This window comes from Schistocerca piceifrons, chromosome 3, assembly GCF_021461385.2.
Source record: "Schistocerca piceifrons isolate TAMUIC-IGC-003096 chromosome 3, iqSchPice1.1, whole genome shotgun sequence".
NCBI lineage: Eukaryota > Metazoa > Arthropoda > Insecta > Orthoptera > Acrididae > Schistocerca > Schistocerca piceifrons.
Window position 1 is genome coordinate 960,832,137 of NC_060140.1, and position 20,077 is coordinate 960,852,213.

Here is a 20,077-nt window from a genome sequence, read left to right on the forward strand (position 1 = left end):
TTCATGCTGTTAGTGATGGGAAATGCAAAACCATAGACTTGGGCTGCCAACGGATGAATGTATGACACTGCAGTACAATTTCAACACACAGCTGGCAAGGGTGGTAAACAGGTGACATGATACCGGGGCATAAAATTTTTGCAAATTTCGTTCCACATATCAGTTGGACAGTACCTACACCTACACCTGGCACCTGGCAGACAGGCATGTGTAAAAAGTACATGCAGTTCTCCGCTTTTGAGAGAGGACATGCAATTGGGCTTAAGCTGGTTGGAGTAATTGGCGAATAGCTTGACATTTGAATAGGAGCAATGCCACTATTTGATGATGTTGGCAGGAATGGCTGAACCATATCCAAACACAGTGTCAAGAAGGAAGCAGTCGACCTAACGAGACAACAGCACATGAGGATCGAGAAATTGTCAGTGAGGCACTCAGAGCCCCAGATTCATCATTATCGTCGATCTCACATGCGACTGGTGCTTCAGTGACCACAAAAAAAAAAAAAAAAAAAAAAAAATTGGTAGCTCACACAAAGAGGGCCAAGTTCACGGTGCCCCTTAGGCAAATTACCTCTGTACCCTTGAGAAGCCCTTTTGCAGTGTTGATGAGTCTCGCTTTGAACTGAACTGAGCATTGGTAACCAGTGAAGACATGTCTGGAGACACCCTGAGAAATGGTGGGATACCAACCTGACAGTTGCTTGCCACATGGTCCAACATCCAGGAGTGGTGGTCTGTGGTGTCATTTCATAGCCAAGCTGGGTTTGCATTTCAGCAAGATAATACCAACTCACACACAGTGAGAATTTCTACTGCTTGTCTTCATGCTTGCCAAACCCTACCTTGACCAGCAAGGTCACCGGATCCCTCCCCAACTGAGAAAGTTTGGGCCCTCCAACCAGCTCAAGATTTTGATGACTTACCGGTAATGCACAAACTGGGCAGAATGTGGCACGATATCCCTCAGGAGAGTAGGGAACAACTCTGTGGGTATGCATGAACTGGTTGGGCATGTCCATTGAATAATACATTCATGTTTTATGTGTATGGTACTGGTACAGGGTTATGCAAAATGCAGTAACTGTTGTTATGTTTGTGTTGTGTGGAATGGAGGAATAAATGCTTACTTTGTTCCACACTGGTCAACCTGTTTGTTCATCTGCATATTTCTGAATAAAGTTTGTGATCCAACTCCATAATAGAGGGTAATACAGAGGACCTTACACTGAGCCAAATACGACGAACGGGAACGGGGGATACTGAATGTATACAGAGAATTACAGCATGAACAGTTACAGCTTTGTTTGATCCAAGGGAGAGTGTCAAAAAGAAACTGAATTGGCAAACTGTTGAAGATAGATGTAAACTATCCCAAGAAAGCCTGCATACAAATTTTCAAAAACAGACTTAAAATGATGACTTTAGAAATATACTACAACCCCCTACATATCACTCCTGTAGGTGTTGTCAGGACAAGATTAGATTAATTGCAGCACACACAGAGGTGTTCAAATAATCATTCTTCCCATGCTCCATACATGAATCGAATGGGTACAATAACGAGTGAATAACTGGTACAACGGGACGTATCATCTGCCATGTCCTTCACAGTTGTTAGCAGAGTGTAGATATACAATTAAATGTAGTTGTAGATAATTGGGTGTCGGTCTTTACATGAAAATGAGACAAAAGTAGAGGATATAATTTTGCAGTGAAATTTTCAATAAATTTTGTTCCCACTGAGTCAGTATAATGAATTACATGTTGGATTTATATTCATGAGAGGTATGATTCAAACCTTCATTGGACCTGCTAAGTTCAGATTTTTTGACCGTTTAAGGTATGCTAGGTGGATTCCAAGAATATGCTGAATCGTACTCTCCCTCCTCTGGTGCATCGCCAGAGGGGGTCATCGTGCTTAGCGTGCAATCGCTGGCGGCTTTTGGAGAGGGAGGACGTACTAGCGTACCGGCAGTTGGTGGAAGGTGGCCCACGTGAACAGCCATGTTTCGCGAGCAGCATTGTATCGTACGGTGAGCCGTTTCGAGGTGGGAAGCCATGCCCCGTTGCGGTTTGTGTTGCGACTCATCCAGAAGGGCAGTGAAGCGATGTGCCTGGAGGAGGCATGATGTGCTGCCGTTTGTATTATCGAGTTCCCGGCTTCTTGTGGTAAGATTGATCTTTCCTTTTGCATTGTAACCCCCCCCCCCCCCCCCCCCCTCTAAAGAGGACATGGTGGTTTAAACTGTGGCCGTTGGTATTTGAAGCTGCCTCACACAGATTAGACTCTTGGTTGCTAGTAAGTGCTGGTTGTTTGCTATTTATTTTGCTGCCTGCAAGGTTGCACTGGCGAGATTGCCTCCTGGTAGAGTGACACTCACCATTTGACAGTTTGAATCTGCCTGTGGTCACGTGTGTGTGTTCACCGTTAAATGGTATATTGTCAACTTGATCTGCAAGTTCGCATCTTGCGGATTCGTGTCGTGGCTTTCTTGTAGTGTTCCCTGAATTTTCCTGTCATTGTTAACATGCACTGTTGAATGACAATTTGTTTAATGACAAGCAACAAGAAGAGCCTTTTGACAGAACGCCAGTGAGTATTCAATGAGCGTACAGTTGAAATTACTGTTATAACCAAGTACGTCATTGCTCTGCGATTATTAATAACTTGGCAAGATTACAACCTTTCGACAGAGCACCGTTGATATTTCCTGTTATTAATGTGCAACATTGAATCACAATCTTTTTAATGGCAAGCCACAAGAAGAGCCTTCCGACAGAGTGCTGTTGAGTGATCAATCAGCGTACAGTTGAAAATACTGTTATTACCAAATGTTTTACAGCCACTAGCATGTACTCTGGGCTTGTGACTTGGTTAATTACGTAGTTTTAGTTTTTTAAAATATAATAAATATATGTTGCTGTTTAAGCCCCGTTTATATATATACATGTTGAGTTGCAGCAGGTCTAGCGACTGATTATTAACGTTGTCAGCAAGATAACATAGTTCTAGTTTTATATATATATTGCTGTTTAAACTCCCCTTTTTTTTATATGTATGTATATGCTGGGTCGCAGCAGGTCTGGTGACTAAGTATTACTGTTGTCAGTGACACGTGCTACTTATTGCTTCAATGATTATCTTGTAGTCCTTTATCTATGTCAGTTAATATTTAAAAGGTAAAATAATTCTGGGCATTTAATAGTCTTACCCGCAGCAGGTTTACCTGGTAGCTTACGGCCATCAGCTGTAGTATTCTGGGCTTGTTGCTTGGTTGATTACATTTTTCTAGTTTTATGTACATACATAATGTTTAAATCTGGTCACAACAAGTCTGAGAATTAACCTATCATTACTGAGAATTGTGCCCCAGTTGTTGGTTTGATTGCATAGTGACCATAATTTTGGTATATGCTTTTATATACCTTCTTCCGACTTAAGGTTTGGGAAGACAAGAAACGTCTGTATTTACGATCATTGCGGGGCCGACATTGGTTTCGGATGTTCTGCACTCAACCGTGATCCTGTATCCTGTACCTTGGGTGCGTATTTGGGTTGAGAGAGTTGCCTATTCTGAGGCGCACCACCCGCTACCTCTGTCGGAGGCTGTATTGCTCGATCCCCTGGAACTTGGCCTAGCCCTCCCACCCCCACTCCTACATAACGATAAATCCAGACTTGAGTAGGACCATATCATATGCCAAAGCCTATTCCTATACTCCATCTCCTCAGATTACATTAATGATGTTTGTTGGTGAAGCACTGAAACATTAATATTCTTTCCCATTTTTACACACTTTGTTTCAACAGCTGCTGATATTTGGATGCAGAAATGTTAAACACACTTAAACTGTTACTGATTTGGGAAAAGGAACTGTGGTATTATGCTAATGGAAGATATACAAATAAATGAAAGAACATATTTTTTTTCTTTTTATAGTTACATATGAAATGTATTTCACAATTTGTTCACATACATCATGTGATGATAACTTTAAAAATAAATAATGATTGTGATACTCTAGAGATCTATGGTATTTACTTATTCATTTGTGATGAACACTTTTAGTTACCATGAGATCAAAAGCAAAAATAACAGATTTTGGTTTCGATCAGGCTAAACCAATAGTTCATGAGTGTTCCGTTTCATTTTGTACTTATGTTATAATTCAACAGGTTGAAAGTTGCAGGGAAAAAACCCATGCGTTGGTCACAAAAACAGCATTTGTAGTACAAAAAGTATACGTCTATGTTGCCGTCAAGTATTTAATATGAGTTTTGTTTCTAAGATGGTATGTACAGACTATTGAGGTTCTTTTACAATTCTCTTGTAGACCTTCATAGTTGCCTGTTACATTTGTGGCTTGGAACAGCAAGAGAAACTTACACAACAGTCATATCAGTGCTCCATAGACTGCCTTGTAAGTACATATAGTTAAGTCATTGCAGCAGATAGTCATGGAGTATTTTTGAAAATGGCACTGAGAAGAAACTTTTGGAAATGATTTTTTTTTTGTTAACAATGATCTGAAATAAAATATTTTCAAAATTGGCAGATAAAAGTATGTCCTGTTCTTGAAATCAAAATCCGTATTTGTAACTACTGCACATTGAGAGCTGAATCGAAGCTTGCTTTTGAATGTTTCCTTAAGGGTGGCCAGTATTATAATGCATTGCACATTCCATATCCCCCCATTGATTAGTTGCTCACAAATTTCAGATTAACAGGGGTTTAACATTGAAAAATTCTTTCAGTTAGCAGAGGGGAATATATGAAAAGTAATCACTAATTATGTATAATTAAGCAAGGTTAAAGAACCTCTCATAACTCAAGAAAAAGAAAACAGTGCTGTTGGAACTAATGACTTAAATATTGTAATGAATGAGAACTCTTGTCTCTCCTGATGCAGGAAGTTGGTTCTAAATGGGTGCAAAAGAAAATGGATGAAACAATCCATCTATCGCTTGTCCTCAGTTCTGGTTGCATAATGCATTTAACTGAAATTTATTGAATTGGGATTGTAGTAACATTTGTATCTTTCTTACTAAAATTGACCAACACCTGTTTATACATTTTCCAAACCAAAGATTTTTGATAAGACATTGAATGTCAGAAGTTGTACTATGGATGCACTTGTCAAGGGCACAGACGCTGATTTGAGTGATGAATTTCAGAATAGGGTTTTACAAATATCTGCGACAATTTGCTGCAATGTAATTTTCAGTACTTCTTTGAGAACAAATGCAGTCATAGTTTTTAATTTACGGCACAGAACTGATGACTTACAAAAGAAGTGGAATAAAATATTCAATCTTTGGATGATTATTATCTCATTTGTTACATCCTTGTGAAGTGGAAATGATGTGATCTCCTCTGTTGTTATTGGATGATACACATCATGTTGCTCTGAAAATACATACAATAATCATAATTTCATGGGTAATGAGACTTAATTTATAACTGCCATTTAATTCAGACACTGCCTGATATTCTTTACACATCATACTTATGTATATTACATTAGCAAGATTTCTTGTGCACCCACTTCTTTATCAGTAAAGTATTTTTTTTCCCCAGTATGCCACAACTCCGTTTGAAAATAATTGTACATTCAGTTTTTCATCCGCCTTTTCTCTTTTTCGGCTGCCTTTGAGTCTGCTACACAATAGTACGAGATTGCTCAAAATATTTTTTCATGATTACATATTCACTCTTTGTTGTTACCAACCATACATTTTTTACAGTTACTCACACACTCATCACAATTACTGCTTCCAAACTGCAGATCAACTTTTTATGTTCTACCTCTGTCACATTCCACAATCTTGAAAGCTTCTAAATCTGGGTTTGCACATCAGTTTCAATCTCACTTGATTGGAGTAAGAATACAAAAATCAAACAATTTTAGAAAATCTGTGCTTGATTTCACGTAAGCCTTATGACACCATAATTGTGACTTGATAGTGATATATTTTGTTTCACTTGAACCACTGAAACTGAATAATGTTCTTCAGTAGAACCTGAGATATGCTTCCTGATGTTCTCTCAGAACTGCAGTTTTAATTTCTCCATGCAACACTGGTTGTTTGTACCAGTACCATGAAGCATACATATATCTGAGCACATCTATAGATGCACATATTGTCACATACACTAAACACAACATTACATCACTGTCACTGGTATCAGAGGCTCCTTTTTGGCAGCAACTTTCAGTAAGACACAATTGAACTGATTCACCATAAAACACACTTTTTCTCAGGGTTCATTGGGCTTCCTGGTTTACAGTTCCAGGCCTTTGAAAAATCTTCAGAATTTGACAGTGTGCCAATCACTCGATACCTGTTTGGACTGTGCACTCCTTCAACTACTCGTGACTTGAGTGCTCCTTTAGTTGAATTTCCACACCACATCTGCAAAAAGAAAGATTATTAAGTACTAAGAGTATAAAAATAAGTACGTGTCATAATGTACTTCACTCAATGTTGCTTCAGTGTATGGGCTTAATGTAGGAGGTGTAAAAAGATCCTGTTCCTCTTTATTATATGAAAAAGTCCTTGTTTTTTAAAAGACAGTTAAATAGCAGCCCACTTCTTGTACCTGCTGCTTACCTTGGAAGATAAAACCAGAGGCAACATAATGCCTTTAGTGAACAAAAAAACTATCAAAATTGAAAGGTCTAAAACTGATTTAGGAGCTTTGGTATGGTATTTTCATAATGAAAGTCTATATGGTTGTGTAGTAAAACGTAAGTATCTGATAAGAGTGTTGCAATATTTCCTTCAGAATTTATGTGAGTATGTTAGAACATAGGAACACCTCTTAAGAATATCCCAGAATGTACTGACTTCAAGGGCAGGGGGAGGAACCTCCGAAATGCCGCCGGAAACTTCCCTGGGCACGGACCTACGAGGGAACACCCAGACGCTGGGCCACAAGCCGGGCATTGAACCTTTGCGCGGATGGCTGAGAGAGCGACCGCGTTGCGGACGGCGGAAGGTGCGCTCGGTGGAGGGGGAATCTGATATATACCTCACGCCTGCTGTCTATTACAGAAGCAATAGAAATCACATGTGTATGATAATGGCAGATGAAATATAAATGAGATCTTTCGTTCTGAGGATGTATGTTTGAAGAGAGGGCACAAGAACGAAGAGAGAAAAAATGCTGCAAGATAAACATGTCTGTATAATACTTTGATTACCACTGTTGAATTTTAAAGAAAAAAATCGCCAGCTCTGGGTGCTGAAAATCTGCTCAGAAGATAAAGAATCATTGTCAACAAATGACTTACTACTAAAAATTCTTGCAGTCTTTGTATCTCTCATTGGGTGAACTGGAAATTAGTGCAAGACCTAGCAGCTGTTATTTCCAAATGAGCCTTCTTAATTTGACACTATAACTGGGTCATTCATTTAACTAAAATTTCAGCATGATGGCAGCACGCTTCAGTGAAATCGCACCATTTAGTTGGACGGATATTCAAAACTACTGGACTTTTATGTCTACAACTTGGTCACATAACATTCCATTATACAGAGTTTTGTCAGACTCTCAGGAACTGCTTACAGTCACATAGCTTTTGTATTGTGAGGATTACATCTATGTTCTTAAAATCTACCAGATGAAAAAAATAATAGTTTAAATTATTGCACCAGGCTAATTCACTTTTGTTTCAAACCAGGCATTTTTTTAATCATCACATACATAATATTTTGACTGGAAAGGGAATTTGCCAGTAAGATCTTCCATGTGATCATGATACATGTTACTACAAGAAAATTGTCTGTCTATTCATCCTACCCTGCAGGGGAAAATAAAATTTATTATGTTGTATTTTCAAAAGAACCTGGATTATTTGTCATTGTATCCTAATCTTTTAAACAATGTAATCCCCATATATACAATAATACTTACATGTGCAAAACCGATGTAGAACAGCTGCTCTGGTGAATACTGTGACAAGCCAGGAAGCAATAATTCAGTTTGATTACCATGCCTTGCTTGAAACTTTTGATACGCTCTTAATGCTTCTCTGATGCCTCCATTGTCAGCAATGTTTTCACCTTGAGTATTGATACCATTAACCTACAAAAGACACCATTTATCACTTACAACAAAGTGCATATAATATAGCTTAGGAACTTGTTTTACACTGTAATAAGTGATACATGTACTGAGCTCTAACTACAATGACATTCTTATTAGTAATAATTTAATTTAATCTGTTAAGTATGCTGGTAACTTTTGTCATTTCTTGTGTTAGCATTAGTTATTTTTATGCCTGTGCTCTTTCTGCATTGCTATGTCAGCTGTTGAGTGTCAATGTATACAACAGCATAAGAGAAATCTTATGAAGAACAAGTAATTACTTATTTGTGTTGCATATATCATAAATGTAAATGAAATGAATACTCAAAGATTGAAATATTTGCTGTTTACCAAGTAGCATCAGCAGTAGCAGGTGGCACATACTTAAATGAAGGAGAATGTTAGCTTTTGGAGCCAGAGGTTCCCTCTTCTATAAGAATAGAGAAAGGAGTTGGAGGAAACAAGACTATAAGTAGAAAAGTCACTGAAGGTCCCATGCCAATTAAAACACAGCAGGACACTATGAGAGCATAAACTGTCGATGAAATATATGGGACAATCAAAAAGTTTCCATTTGAAGGCCATACAGTCCAGAATCAGTATGACAATCAGGCAAAATCACTTCGAGAATTTAAGCAATCATCCCACCAACGCACTAGGCTGAAGATAGCCATTTGGGAAAACACCGTGCCCTGCTGCATGAAGAAGTGTGTAACTACCTACTGCACGTCCTCACCTAACAAAAACTGTTGACCTTTCAAAATCTTTTTTAACTCTCGAGCGGGTGCGCCGTTTTTCATAACACGAGCGGGCGTGTGGCACACTTTGTACACATGAAAACAATAGGTTTCCTTACGTTACCAAGGTAAGTCAAATATGTTCAAAATCACAGTTTAATCTTAGTTTATTTAAACAAGGAGAAAATAAACTTACATAATATGAGTTAAACTACTGTTTTATTAAACAATAATGAAATAAATTTTCACTATAACTCTCTTTTGCCAAAGACAGGTGTTAAAGAGACAGTAATGACACATTTGGAGCATTAAGCAGTGCAGTTGCACCAGATCTCAGACATCTGCTTATTGGATCACTTAATTATCTCATAGACAACTGCTTCAATGTGGGATAATGTTGCTGGTTTGTAACTGGGGTCATTTTTTTGAACTGATCGTAATTTTTTTCTCGCCTAGCTTGCTTTGTATTTTATATTACTACCGCTCACTCGGACGTATGACAACACAATTTATCACTGTGTTACCTGAAGCAGTACTGAAGGAATAGGTATAGGCTTGAAGTTGTGAAACAAAAATGGAACCACACAAAATCATTTTATTTTTGGTCGGCGGACTTTATACACAGGCGCGCCCCGCTCGAGTGTTACGGGACCAAAGATGTGATAATCACCTGGGGAGAGATCAGGACTATAGGGTGAGAGCTCGAGTGTCTCCCACTGGAGTTAGTGTGACTTTTGAGTTACTACATTTGTGATACGGGGCACGCATTAACATGAAGCAGCAAAACATCTTGCCAAGCATCATTCCACAATTGTGGTTTTTGATGACATGCTGCCCTATAACTACCCCCTGATTGACATATCTATTGGTGATTGTCCTCCGGTATCCGAGAAAAGAATAACAGCATCTTGGTCCCGTTTGGATGTGTATGGTAAAAATTTTGTCATAACTCATGTTTTCACATTTACTGCACGCACATTAGAAAGACACAAATGCCACACTAATCCCTTGCCTACCTGTTGGTGCTTATATACCCACACTGGAGTCATGGTACACTTATACAGGGTGTTACAAAAAGGTACGGCCAAACTTTCAGGAAACATTCCTCACACACAAAGAAAGAAAATATGTTATGTGGACATGTGTCCGGAAATCCTTATTTTCCATGTTAGAGCTCATTTTATTACTTCTCTTCAAATCACATTAATCATGGAATGGAAACACACAGCAACAGAACGTACCAGCGTGACTTCAAACACTTTGTTACAGGAAATGTTCAAAATGTCCTCCGTTAGCGAGGATACATGCATCCACCCTCCGTCGCATGGAATCTCTGATGCGCTGATGCAGCCCTGGAGAATGGCGTATTGTGTCACAGCCATCCACAATGAGTCTCTACATTTGGTACCGGGGTTGTGTAGACAAGAGCTTTCAAATGCCCCCATAAATGAAAATCAAGAGAGTTGAGGTCAGGAGAGTGTGGAGGTCATGGAATTGGTCCGCCTCTACCAATCCATCGGTTACCGAATCTGTTGTTGAGAAGCGTACGAACACTTTGACTGAAATGTGCAGGAGCTCCATCGTGCATGAACCACATGTTGTGTCGTACTTGTAAAGGCACATGTTCTAGCAGCACAGGTAGAGTATCCCATATGAAATCATGATAACGTGCTCCACTGAGTGCAGGTGGAAGAACATGGGGCCCAATCAAGACATCACCAACAATGCCTGCCCAAACGTTCACAGAAAATCTGTGTTGATGACGTAATTGCAAAATTGCGTGCGGATTCTCGTCAGCCCACACATGTTGATTGTGGAAATTTACAATTTGATCATGTTGGAATGAAGCCTCATCCGCAAAGAGAACATTTGCACTGAAATGGGGATTGACACATTGTTGGATGAACCATTCGCAGAAGTGTACCCGTGGAGGCCAGTCAGCTGCTGATAGTGCCTGCACATGCTGTACATGGTACAGAAACAACTGGTTCTCCCGTAGCACTCTCCATACAGTGACGTGGTCAATGTTACCTTGTACAGCAGCAACTTCTCTGATGCTGACATTAGGGTTATCGTCAACTGCACGAAGAATTGCCTCGTCCATTGCAGGTGTCGTCATCGTTCTAGGTCTTCCCCAGTCGTGAGTCATATGCTGGAATATTCCGTGCTCCCTAAGACGCCCATCAATTGCTTCGAACGTCTTCCTGTCAGGACACCTTCGTTCTGGAAATCTGTCACGATACAAACGTACCGCGCCACGGCTATTGCCCTGTGCTAATCCATACATCAAATGGGCATCTGCCAACTCCACATTTGTAAACATTGCCCTGACTGCAAAACCACGTTCGTGATGAACACTAACCTGTTGATGCTACGTACTGATGTGCTTGATGCTAGTACTGTAGAGCAATGAGTCGCGTGTCAACACAAGCACCGAAGTCAACATTACCTTCCTTCAATTGGGCCAACTGGCAGTGAATAGAGGAAGTACAGTACGTACTGACGAAACTAAAATGAGCTCTAACAAGGAAATTAAGCGCTTCCGGACACATGTCCACATAACATCTTTTCTTTATTTGTGTGTGAGGATTGTTTCCTGAAAGTTTGGCTGTACCTTTTTGTAACACCCTGTATATGCTACAGCAGCACCCTCAAACGGAAGCTTAAACAACAGTTAAAATTATAAAACCTGAAATCAGAATCAGTAGCAACAGAAAGGGCAGCTATAAGTCGGATATAAGGGGAGATCAAACAGAAACTGGAAGTGTGGAAGGTACTGGTTTATGTGTATGTGTGTGTGTGTGATGCAATTCCTGAAAGCACTGTGATGAAGAAAATGTGAGCCACTAACATCAGGATCCCACATTACCATGTTCATTATGATTACATAAAACGAGAATATGAAAGTAACTAGCTGTGTAACTGTATACACTTACCGTGAAATTATCTCCAATCTCATTAACTTGATAATGGCTGTACTGGTCTACAATGCACTTGACACGCTTCTCATATTCCGTTAGAGTTGTGTCTGTCCACCACTGTTTCAAATTTCCATGCTTGTCGTAACGACGCCCTGAAAAGATATTTTAGAATTTGTCAAAATAAGTCAGAGTAGCTTTTATATTGACAACTAAAAATACAAGTAGATCAAATGCACAGGTTTCTTAGCTGTATGGAAATGAACAGCACTTAAAATAAACATCAAAGGCAGGCAACCATTCTGATGAATGATGGTTGAAAACAAAGATGTATTTGAAAGATGAGGCGGTTACATTTATTTCCTCAGCCATGACAGTAGCTACAGTCTGTCAGTTGTAATTCAGAAGTGAGATGACTGGATACAGAGGGTAAATGGTTGTAGAATGGGAGAATGGGTTGGTGGCTGGTAGAGGGGGGGGGGGGTGTTTCAGGGCTACGTGGGCAAGGAGGGATAAGGAAGTAGTGGGGGGCAGGAGAGAGGGTGATGGGTAGCTGTCATGATGGACGCAAAAATTTGAATTAATACCCATAATGGTAGAAAGCAGCAGAGAGAGGGGGAGTGATACTGTTGCTTTTAAATTTGAGGCTCCTTTCATGAAAAACTGCTCATCAGAATCTCCACTAGCTCTCATTCTCAAAACACATTCTTCCCTCTCCTTTACTTCTCATTTTACTGCCTTTTCCTCTCCTGTCCTATTCCATTGTGATTCTCTCCCATTCCAACTTTTAACTCCACTAGTCCCTCCTCCTCCCCCCCCCCCCCCCTCTCCATCCTCTTTGTTCTTAAATATCAGCAGAGAGCTTTCTTTCTTTCCATCTGCTCATCTGCTGCTTCCTACCACCTTCCTACTATCTCTCCTTAATACTCTCCGTGCATACCCACTGCCACAATCCTTCCACCTGTCTCTCAAACCAATTTGACTGGACAACCACCCACAAACAATAAGAGTTTCCAAGGTCACAGAGGTGAACTTTGAGATGACTGTGTGTGTGCGTGCACTACGGTTGAAAGAAAAGCAAAAGTTTGCATCTAGACTGTTTGTCTGATCTTTTAAGTGTACAGAAGTAACACCTATAATTCACGTGGAATGGATGATTATTATTACGCTACTGTTTATTATTTCCTCCCTGAGATTTATGTTGTAATTTATAACAGTGGAATATCCATTTCTGTGAAAATTATTTGTGAAAATAATGATCTAGAGTGTATTGATCTTGATGCTTACCTTGATCATCAAAGCCATGAGTTAATTCATGCCCCATAATTGCTCCAATAGCTCCATAATTTAGTGACCTGCAAAGAAGAATAGCAGAAACTGAATTGCAGCATATTGTAAAGATAATTGATAAATTAGTAATGATAAAACTACATGGCTTGTTTCTGCGATGTGGCATAACATTAGAATGTTAACTTTTGACATAATCATTTTCTCACAGCTGGATATTTAAATTATTGTGTTTTTCTTACCATTCACACAGCATTCTAAAGAGTCAATATAATCTTAATTTAAAAACTACATGCAGCGAGTGAAGCAAAAGCATTACCATATTAGTTGTTTCTGGAAAAAATCTTTTGCTCATCAGCTGAGTGTACAATTTTGCAAAACTTTTTGGCAGATTAAAATTGTGTGCAACATGGACTCCAGTTTGGAAAGTAAAAAAGAAGTACTGACACCACCGAAGATGTGAAAGCATATTATGCACTGTGTGTGGATCACTTAAATGGAAACCACTATCTGCAAAGTTTGGTTCAGCACACACTTTTAATGTGTCATGAGTATTAACAGGAGAGCCCACTCTGCTGGAGAGTGAAGGTTTCATTCTGAAAATAGTTTCTGGGCTGTGGCTACGAAATTTCTTCATGATACATTCCTTTTCAGGCTTTTTAGTCCAGAAGTAGTGCAGAGGAGCACCTGGGAAAGTAGGAGAGAGGCACTAGCAGAGCTGAAGCTGAGAAGGAATGTTGTGTGTCAATCCTGGACAACTGTTATTGAGAACATTGTCTGCAATAGCTAAAGGTCTTGGTTCGAGTTCTAGTCCATCATTCAATTTTAACATGTCAGAATGTTTGACAGTGATACTTATTTTTATCTGTTCATCTGGGTCATCATGAAACAAAATTTTATAGATTCAATTACGTAAACTTGAAAAATGTACGGGAATAAAACTAGAATGTTTCCAGCAAGGAAGAAATATTAGGGTATAATGTTCTGTCAGTGATGAGGTCATTAGAGACAGAGTACAAGATCATATTGGGGGAAGGAAATCAGCCTTGTTTTTCTAAAAGCAAGCATTACCAGAGAGGGAAGTTGCTACTCACCGTATAGCGGAGGTGCTGAGTCACGATAAGCACAACAAAAAGATTCACATAATTAAAGCTTTCGGCCATTAAGGCCTTTGTCGAAATTAAAAGACTGGGTGTGGTGGTGAAATGATGGCTGTGTAGTGCTGGAATGGGAACAGGGAGGAGGCTGGATGGGTGAGGTCAGTGACTAATGAAGGTCGAGGCCAGGAGGGTTACGGGAACGTAGGATGTATTGCAGGGAAAGTTCCCACCTGCGCAATTCTGAAAAGCTGGTGTTGGTGGGAAGGATCCATATGCAAAGGCTGTGAAGCAGTCATTGAGGTGAGGGATATCATGTTTGGCAGTATGTTCAGCAACAGGGTGGTCCACTTATTTTTTGGTCACAGTTTGTCTGTGGCTGTTCATGCGGACAGACAGCTTGTTGGTTGTCATGCCTACATAGAATGCAGCACAGAGGTTGCAGCTTAGCTTGTAAATCACATGACTGGTTTCACAGGCAGCCCTGCCTTTGATGGGATAGGTGATGTTAGTGACCGGACTGGAGTAGGTGGTGGTAGAAGAATGTATGGGACAGGTCTTGCATCTAGGTCTATTACAGGGGTATGAGCCATGAGGTAAGGGATTGGGAGCAGGGGTTGTGTAAGGATGGATGAGTATATTGTGTAGGTTCGGTGGACGATGGAATACCACGGTAGGAAGGGTGGGAAGGATAGTGGGCAGGACATTTATCATTTCATGGCACGAGGAGAGGTAATCAAAACCCTGGCGGAGAATATAATTCAGTTGCCCCATTCCCAGATGGTACTGAGTTATGAGGGGAATGCTCCTTTGTGGGACTTTGGGAGGTGGTGGGAGACTGGGAAGATAAGGCAAGGGAGATTTGTTTTCGTACAAGGATGGGAGGATAATTACGGTCAGTAAAGACTTCAATGAGATCCTTGGTATATTGTGAAAGAGACTGCTGGTTACTGCAGATGCGACGACCTCGGATGGCTAGGCTGTACGGAAGGGACTTCTTGGTATGGAATGAGTGGCAGCTGGGGAGCTGGAGGTATTGCTGGTGGTTAGTAGGTTTGATATGGACGGAGGTACTGGTGTAGCCATCTCTGAAGTGAGGGTCAACACCTAGGAAGGTGGCCTGTTGGGCTGAGTAGGACCAGGTGAAGCAAATGGGGGAGACGTTGTTGAGGTTCTGGTTGGTTGGTTTGTGGGAGGAAAGGGACCAGACTGCTACGGTCATCGGTCATCGGTCTGAGGTTCTGGAGGAATGTGAATAAGGTGTCCTCACCTTAAATCCAGATGTCATCAATGGACCTGAATCAGATGAGGGGTTTAGGATTCTGGGTTTTTAGGAAGGATTCCTCTAGATGGCCCATGAATAGGTTAGCAAAGGATGGTGCCATGCTTGTGCCCATAGCCGTACCATGGATTTGTTTGTAGGTAATGCCTTCAAAGGATAAGTAATTGTGGGTGAGGATATAGTTGACCATGGAGACTAGGAAGGAGGTTGTTGGTTTGGAATCAATACGGCATCTGTAAAGGTAGTGTTCGATAGCAGTAATGCCATGGGCATTAGGAATGTTGGTGTACAGGGAGGTGGCATCAATAGTGACGAGCAGGGCATCGTGTGGTACAGGGACAGGAACTGTGGAGAGTCGGTCGAGGAAATGGTTGGTATCTTTTATATAGGAGGATAGGTTCCGGGTAATAGGTTGAAGGTGTTGGTCTATGAGAGCAGAGATTCTCTCAGTGGGGGCACAGTAACTGGCCACAATGGGGCTTCCAGGGTGGTTGGGTTCATAGACTTTAGGAAACATGGAGAAGGTGGGAGTGTGGGGAGTGGTACGGGTAAGTAAAGAGATGGACTCTGGAGAGAGGTTCTGGGATGAGCTTAAGGATTTGAGTAGTGACTGGAGATCCTGCTGGATTACTGGAATGGGATCACTGTGGCATGGATTGTAGGTGTAAGTATCTGACAGCTGATGGAGTCCTTCTGCCACATAATCCTTGCGGTTCAAAACAGCGGTGGTGGAGCCTTTGTCAGCAGGTAGGATCTCTGGTATTGTTACATTCCATCCTGGATTTTCCATTGTTCGACTTAAAAGGAAGCATTCCAACACTTGTCTTCAGTGATTTGGATAAACAACACAAAACGTAACCCTGAATAGCCAAATGGGAATTTGAACCAAAGTCTTCGAAAGTCACAACCACTGCATCTGTGCTAATGCGATATTTTCAGTCTTTTTGAAGATTTATTTTCACTTATCACTATACAGAGTGATCTCAAGTGGAATGACTACACAAAATAAGTAGTGGGATAAGCAGATGCCAAAATGAGATTCATAGGAAGACTCTTAAGGAAGTGTAGATCATCCATGAGAGAAGTGGCATACAAGATTCTTGTTTGACAGATTTCCAAGTACTGTTCATCAATCTGCGACCCTTACAAAGTAGGGCTGAGGGAAGAGAGAGATAAGACCCAACAAAGAGTAGCATGTTTTCTCACGGGATCATTTAGTTGATGTGAGAGTATTACAGAGATGCTCAAAATGTTCTAGTGGCAGGCACTAAAAAAGCAACACTGTTCATCACAGAGAGGTTTACTACTGAAATTTCGAAAGAGCACTTTTCAGGAAGAGCCAGACAACATATTACTTCCTCCCACATACATCTCATTGAATGACCATGAGATAATACAGAGGCCTTCCAACAATCATTCTTCCCACATGCCATTCATGAATAGAACGGGGAAGGGGGTGAGTTAGTAGTACCAGAAGTACCCTTGCGGTGTATTGCTGTAGATACAGATGGTTTAAAATTTGGTTCCCATGTATTTTTGGGTATTAACTTACAAAATTTACATGTCATGTTACATTATGTGAAACTTAAATTTTTATCAGATACATTATTATTCTAATTCAGATAAGACTGAAAGTTATAGTTAGTTACATTTACCATATTTTTGCAACAGGATGTAAGAAAATTCCTTGCGCATGTTTATACTTACTCAAGACCAAGACCATAGAAAGGAGGCTGCAATATTCCCGCAGGAAATGCTGCAAAAAGAATACAATACTTTAGATTTTTGATGATAATACTTGTTGTACAGAACTTGTTCAAGGCTCAGCACATTAAAAAAATGAGCTGCAATTTATTCATTAGTAGCTGCCTGATGTTTACCATGGAGCATTGCACAAGCAAAGAAATGAAATTGTATATAACTTGTGGTGATTTGAGAATTTCTGTGTAAATTCTAAAACCACTCGGCCTTCTACTGTCTCAAACACACGATATTCTGGATATGAGTGTGGAATGGTAGAATCCCACCTACTGCGCATCACATGTTTGTGTGTGCAGGTTTAAAATCAGTTGCGGGAAGAAAGTATACACCGTGGACAAACGGCATCGACAAATACCTGTTGGGCAATCCAAAGATGTTTTAGTGAGTGTGTAAGGAAGAACCATGGAGTTTATATGCAGCTCTGTGCTTGTTGGGTCATTGACTATTGTTATTAAAACAAAGACAATCGAAAAAGAACTCCTGAAAACTCTTGACGTAACCTTGCTATAGGCAAGACTTATTTTCTGATTTATGCTAAGAAAAGTTATGGTATAAAAGCCAACTTTCTTGTAACTGTAATTTAACTTGTTTCTGATGTTCAACTGTACGAGGGACTTACCAGAAGTTATATATTTATGTTGAAAGTGATAGTTTTATTGTGTTTGAAAGTCAAATACATCATTAATAGATGAAAAGCAAAGTTTGTATGTCTACTCTGTCTGAAAATTACTGTACCTAGCATTATTCGATGGAGAAGAAGTGAAGAGGGTTTCCAGCAGCCAGCTATCCAGTAAAGAAGAGTGACTGAAAATTCCAAGGAAGCCACCACATAAAGAAGTGGAAGGTGGTTTGGGGGAATAAACCGAAATAACCCAAATTCACACTCACACTTTCAGTCGGAATCATTAGAAACTCTGAATGAGTATTGAGAGCTTTCTGTATACTGAATAACATATGTACTGGTCACTGAAGACTGTGCTTGCAACAGGATCCATAATCACCATAAGATGTCAAGGAAATTAGTTTCATTTTAAGTCAGATTCTATAAGTAACGTAATCACCAAAATGAGAATTCATTTTTACTTACCAGGAGGCAGAAACTGTTACAGAAATTTCAAAAATGTTAACTTTCAGGACTAGACCTACTTTTATTTTACGAGATGGGGGGAACTGTTAAAAGTCATTAGACTTGAAAGATATTAACTGCAAAAGTTACCCAGGATATTTGATCAAGGGAGAAACAGAAGATAATGAAGTGCAAATAAACACTGAAATGCTAGCAATAGATAATACTTCAAAAGTCTGTTGAGAGTAGTTGTTGATTTACAGGTATGGATGAGACAGATTAAAAAATAGAAGCATTGATGAGATAAATATGAACAGCAGAACTGTGGATTTGCTTCTTAGCAGGAGTGAAGATGGAGTTGGTAAAGATGGTGTTATTATCCATTATCACTGTCTCTTTTAACTGTTTTTCTTTATTTTAGTGAAAGACAAATAATTTTTCTTGTGCTAATTGTTTACATTACTGTTCATATTATTTTCATTCTTCCTCCCATCACTAGCATATCATAGCTTCATTGACAAGCATAATAAATTATCTGAACAATCATACTAATCACTTCTGTCATTCTCTGCTGATTTTTGTATCCTCAGGGCTCTATTTTCAGTCACTCCTTTCATATTGTGTGTGTTTGATTCCTTGTTGTTCATGATGACAGTATAAATAGTAGCTTCTGACTTATGCAGAAGATACAGTTATCTATAATGAAATACTGTTTGAGCTGCAGAAGTATCCAGTCAGATCTGGCAAGATTTTAAAGTTGTGCAAAGATTGATAACTCACTTTAAATGTTCAGAAATGGGAATTTGTGGATTTCACAGACTGGTAAGAGCATAGTATACTATGACCACAATTCAATTAATTACAATTCGAATTGGTAACTCATACAAATACCTGGATGCAGCAGACAGCAAGGATATGAAATGGAGTGAAGACATAGGTCCAGTTGTAGGTAAAACAGGTAATGACTTCAGTTCATTGGTAGGACAAAGGCTACATGCAAGCCATCTTACAGTACTCATGCATGTGGGACTCCCTTCAAAAAGGATTGACAGGGGATGTTGAACAAAGAAGGGCAACATGAAAGGTCACAAATTATTGGACTCATCAGAGAGCATCATAGAGATGCTGAAAAACTTAAGCCAGTAGGCACTTGAAGATAGTTGCAAACTACTGGATCCCTGAAAAGTCTGCTTACTAAATTAAAAAAACCAGCATTAAATGAGGAATCTAGGAATACCAGGTGTAGAAATATGAAACTGGAATTTGGTTGTCTGTTCTTTTTATACATATTTCCCACCTCTCTGGCAGGCTATGTATGCCATGCCAAAAAGACAGTTCTTCTTTTAAAGCAAACCAGTCAGCGAGCCATTTTTGTACAATGTAATGTGAATTGAAGCATGGTTCAGTAAGAACATGTCCCATTGATGCAAAGAGATGATAATCAAATGGAGCCAAGTCTGGAGAATAAGCTACATGCCCTAGTATTTCCCAACTGAACGCCTCGATCATTTCCCTGACTCGTTTTTCTGTCTGTGATGGAGTGTTATCATGGAGCAATATGACTTTATGTTGCCTTTTCCCATATTCTGGTTATTTCTCACATAATGCTTGATTTAAATCAAACATTTGCTGTTGGTAGCAATCAGTGTTAATGGTTTCATCAGGTTTTAGTAGCTCATAATGACACCCTTCTGATCCCACCAAATGCAGAGCATGGTCTTCTTTCCAAAGCAGTTTGGTCTTGCAGTGAATGTGGATGGATTGCCAGGATTCACGCTTGATTTGCAATGTTTAGGATTCTCAAAATATAAGCATTTTTCATCACCTGTCACTA

At 39.8% G+C, this 20,077-nt stretch overlaps 1 protein-coding gene across 2 annotated transcripts in view; it reads right to left on the reverse strand.

Annotated features, from left to right (window-relative positions):
* Positions 1 to 4,046: 4,046 nt before the first annotated feature.
* The window catches only part of LOC124787880 (neprilysin-4-like), a 726,210-nt gene continuing 710,179 nt past the window's right edge, over positions 4,047 to 20,077 (reverse strand). Inside the window, exons 16-20 of one of the 2 annotated variants that reach the window (XM_047254857.1) lie at positions 17,124 to 17,172; positions 13,038 to 13,105; positions 11,769 to 11,905; positions 7,922 to 8,092; positions 4,047 to 6,417 (exon numbers count right to left, since the gene is read on the reverse strand). In XM_047254857.1, the coding sequence (XP_047110813.1) occupies positions 6,241 to 6,417; positions 7,922 to 8,092; positions 11,769 to 11,905; positions 13,038 to 13,105; positions 17,124 to 17,172 (602 nt within the window). In that variant the 3' untranslated portion in view covers positions 4,047 to 6,240. The remainder of the gene's footprint in view (positions 6,418 to 7,921; positions 8,093 to 11,768; positions 11,906 to 13,037; positions 13,106 to 17,123; positions 17,173 to 20,077) is intronic. The other variant, XM_047254858.1, reaches the window with a different exon arrangement.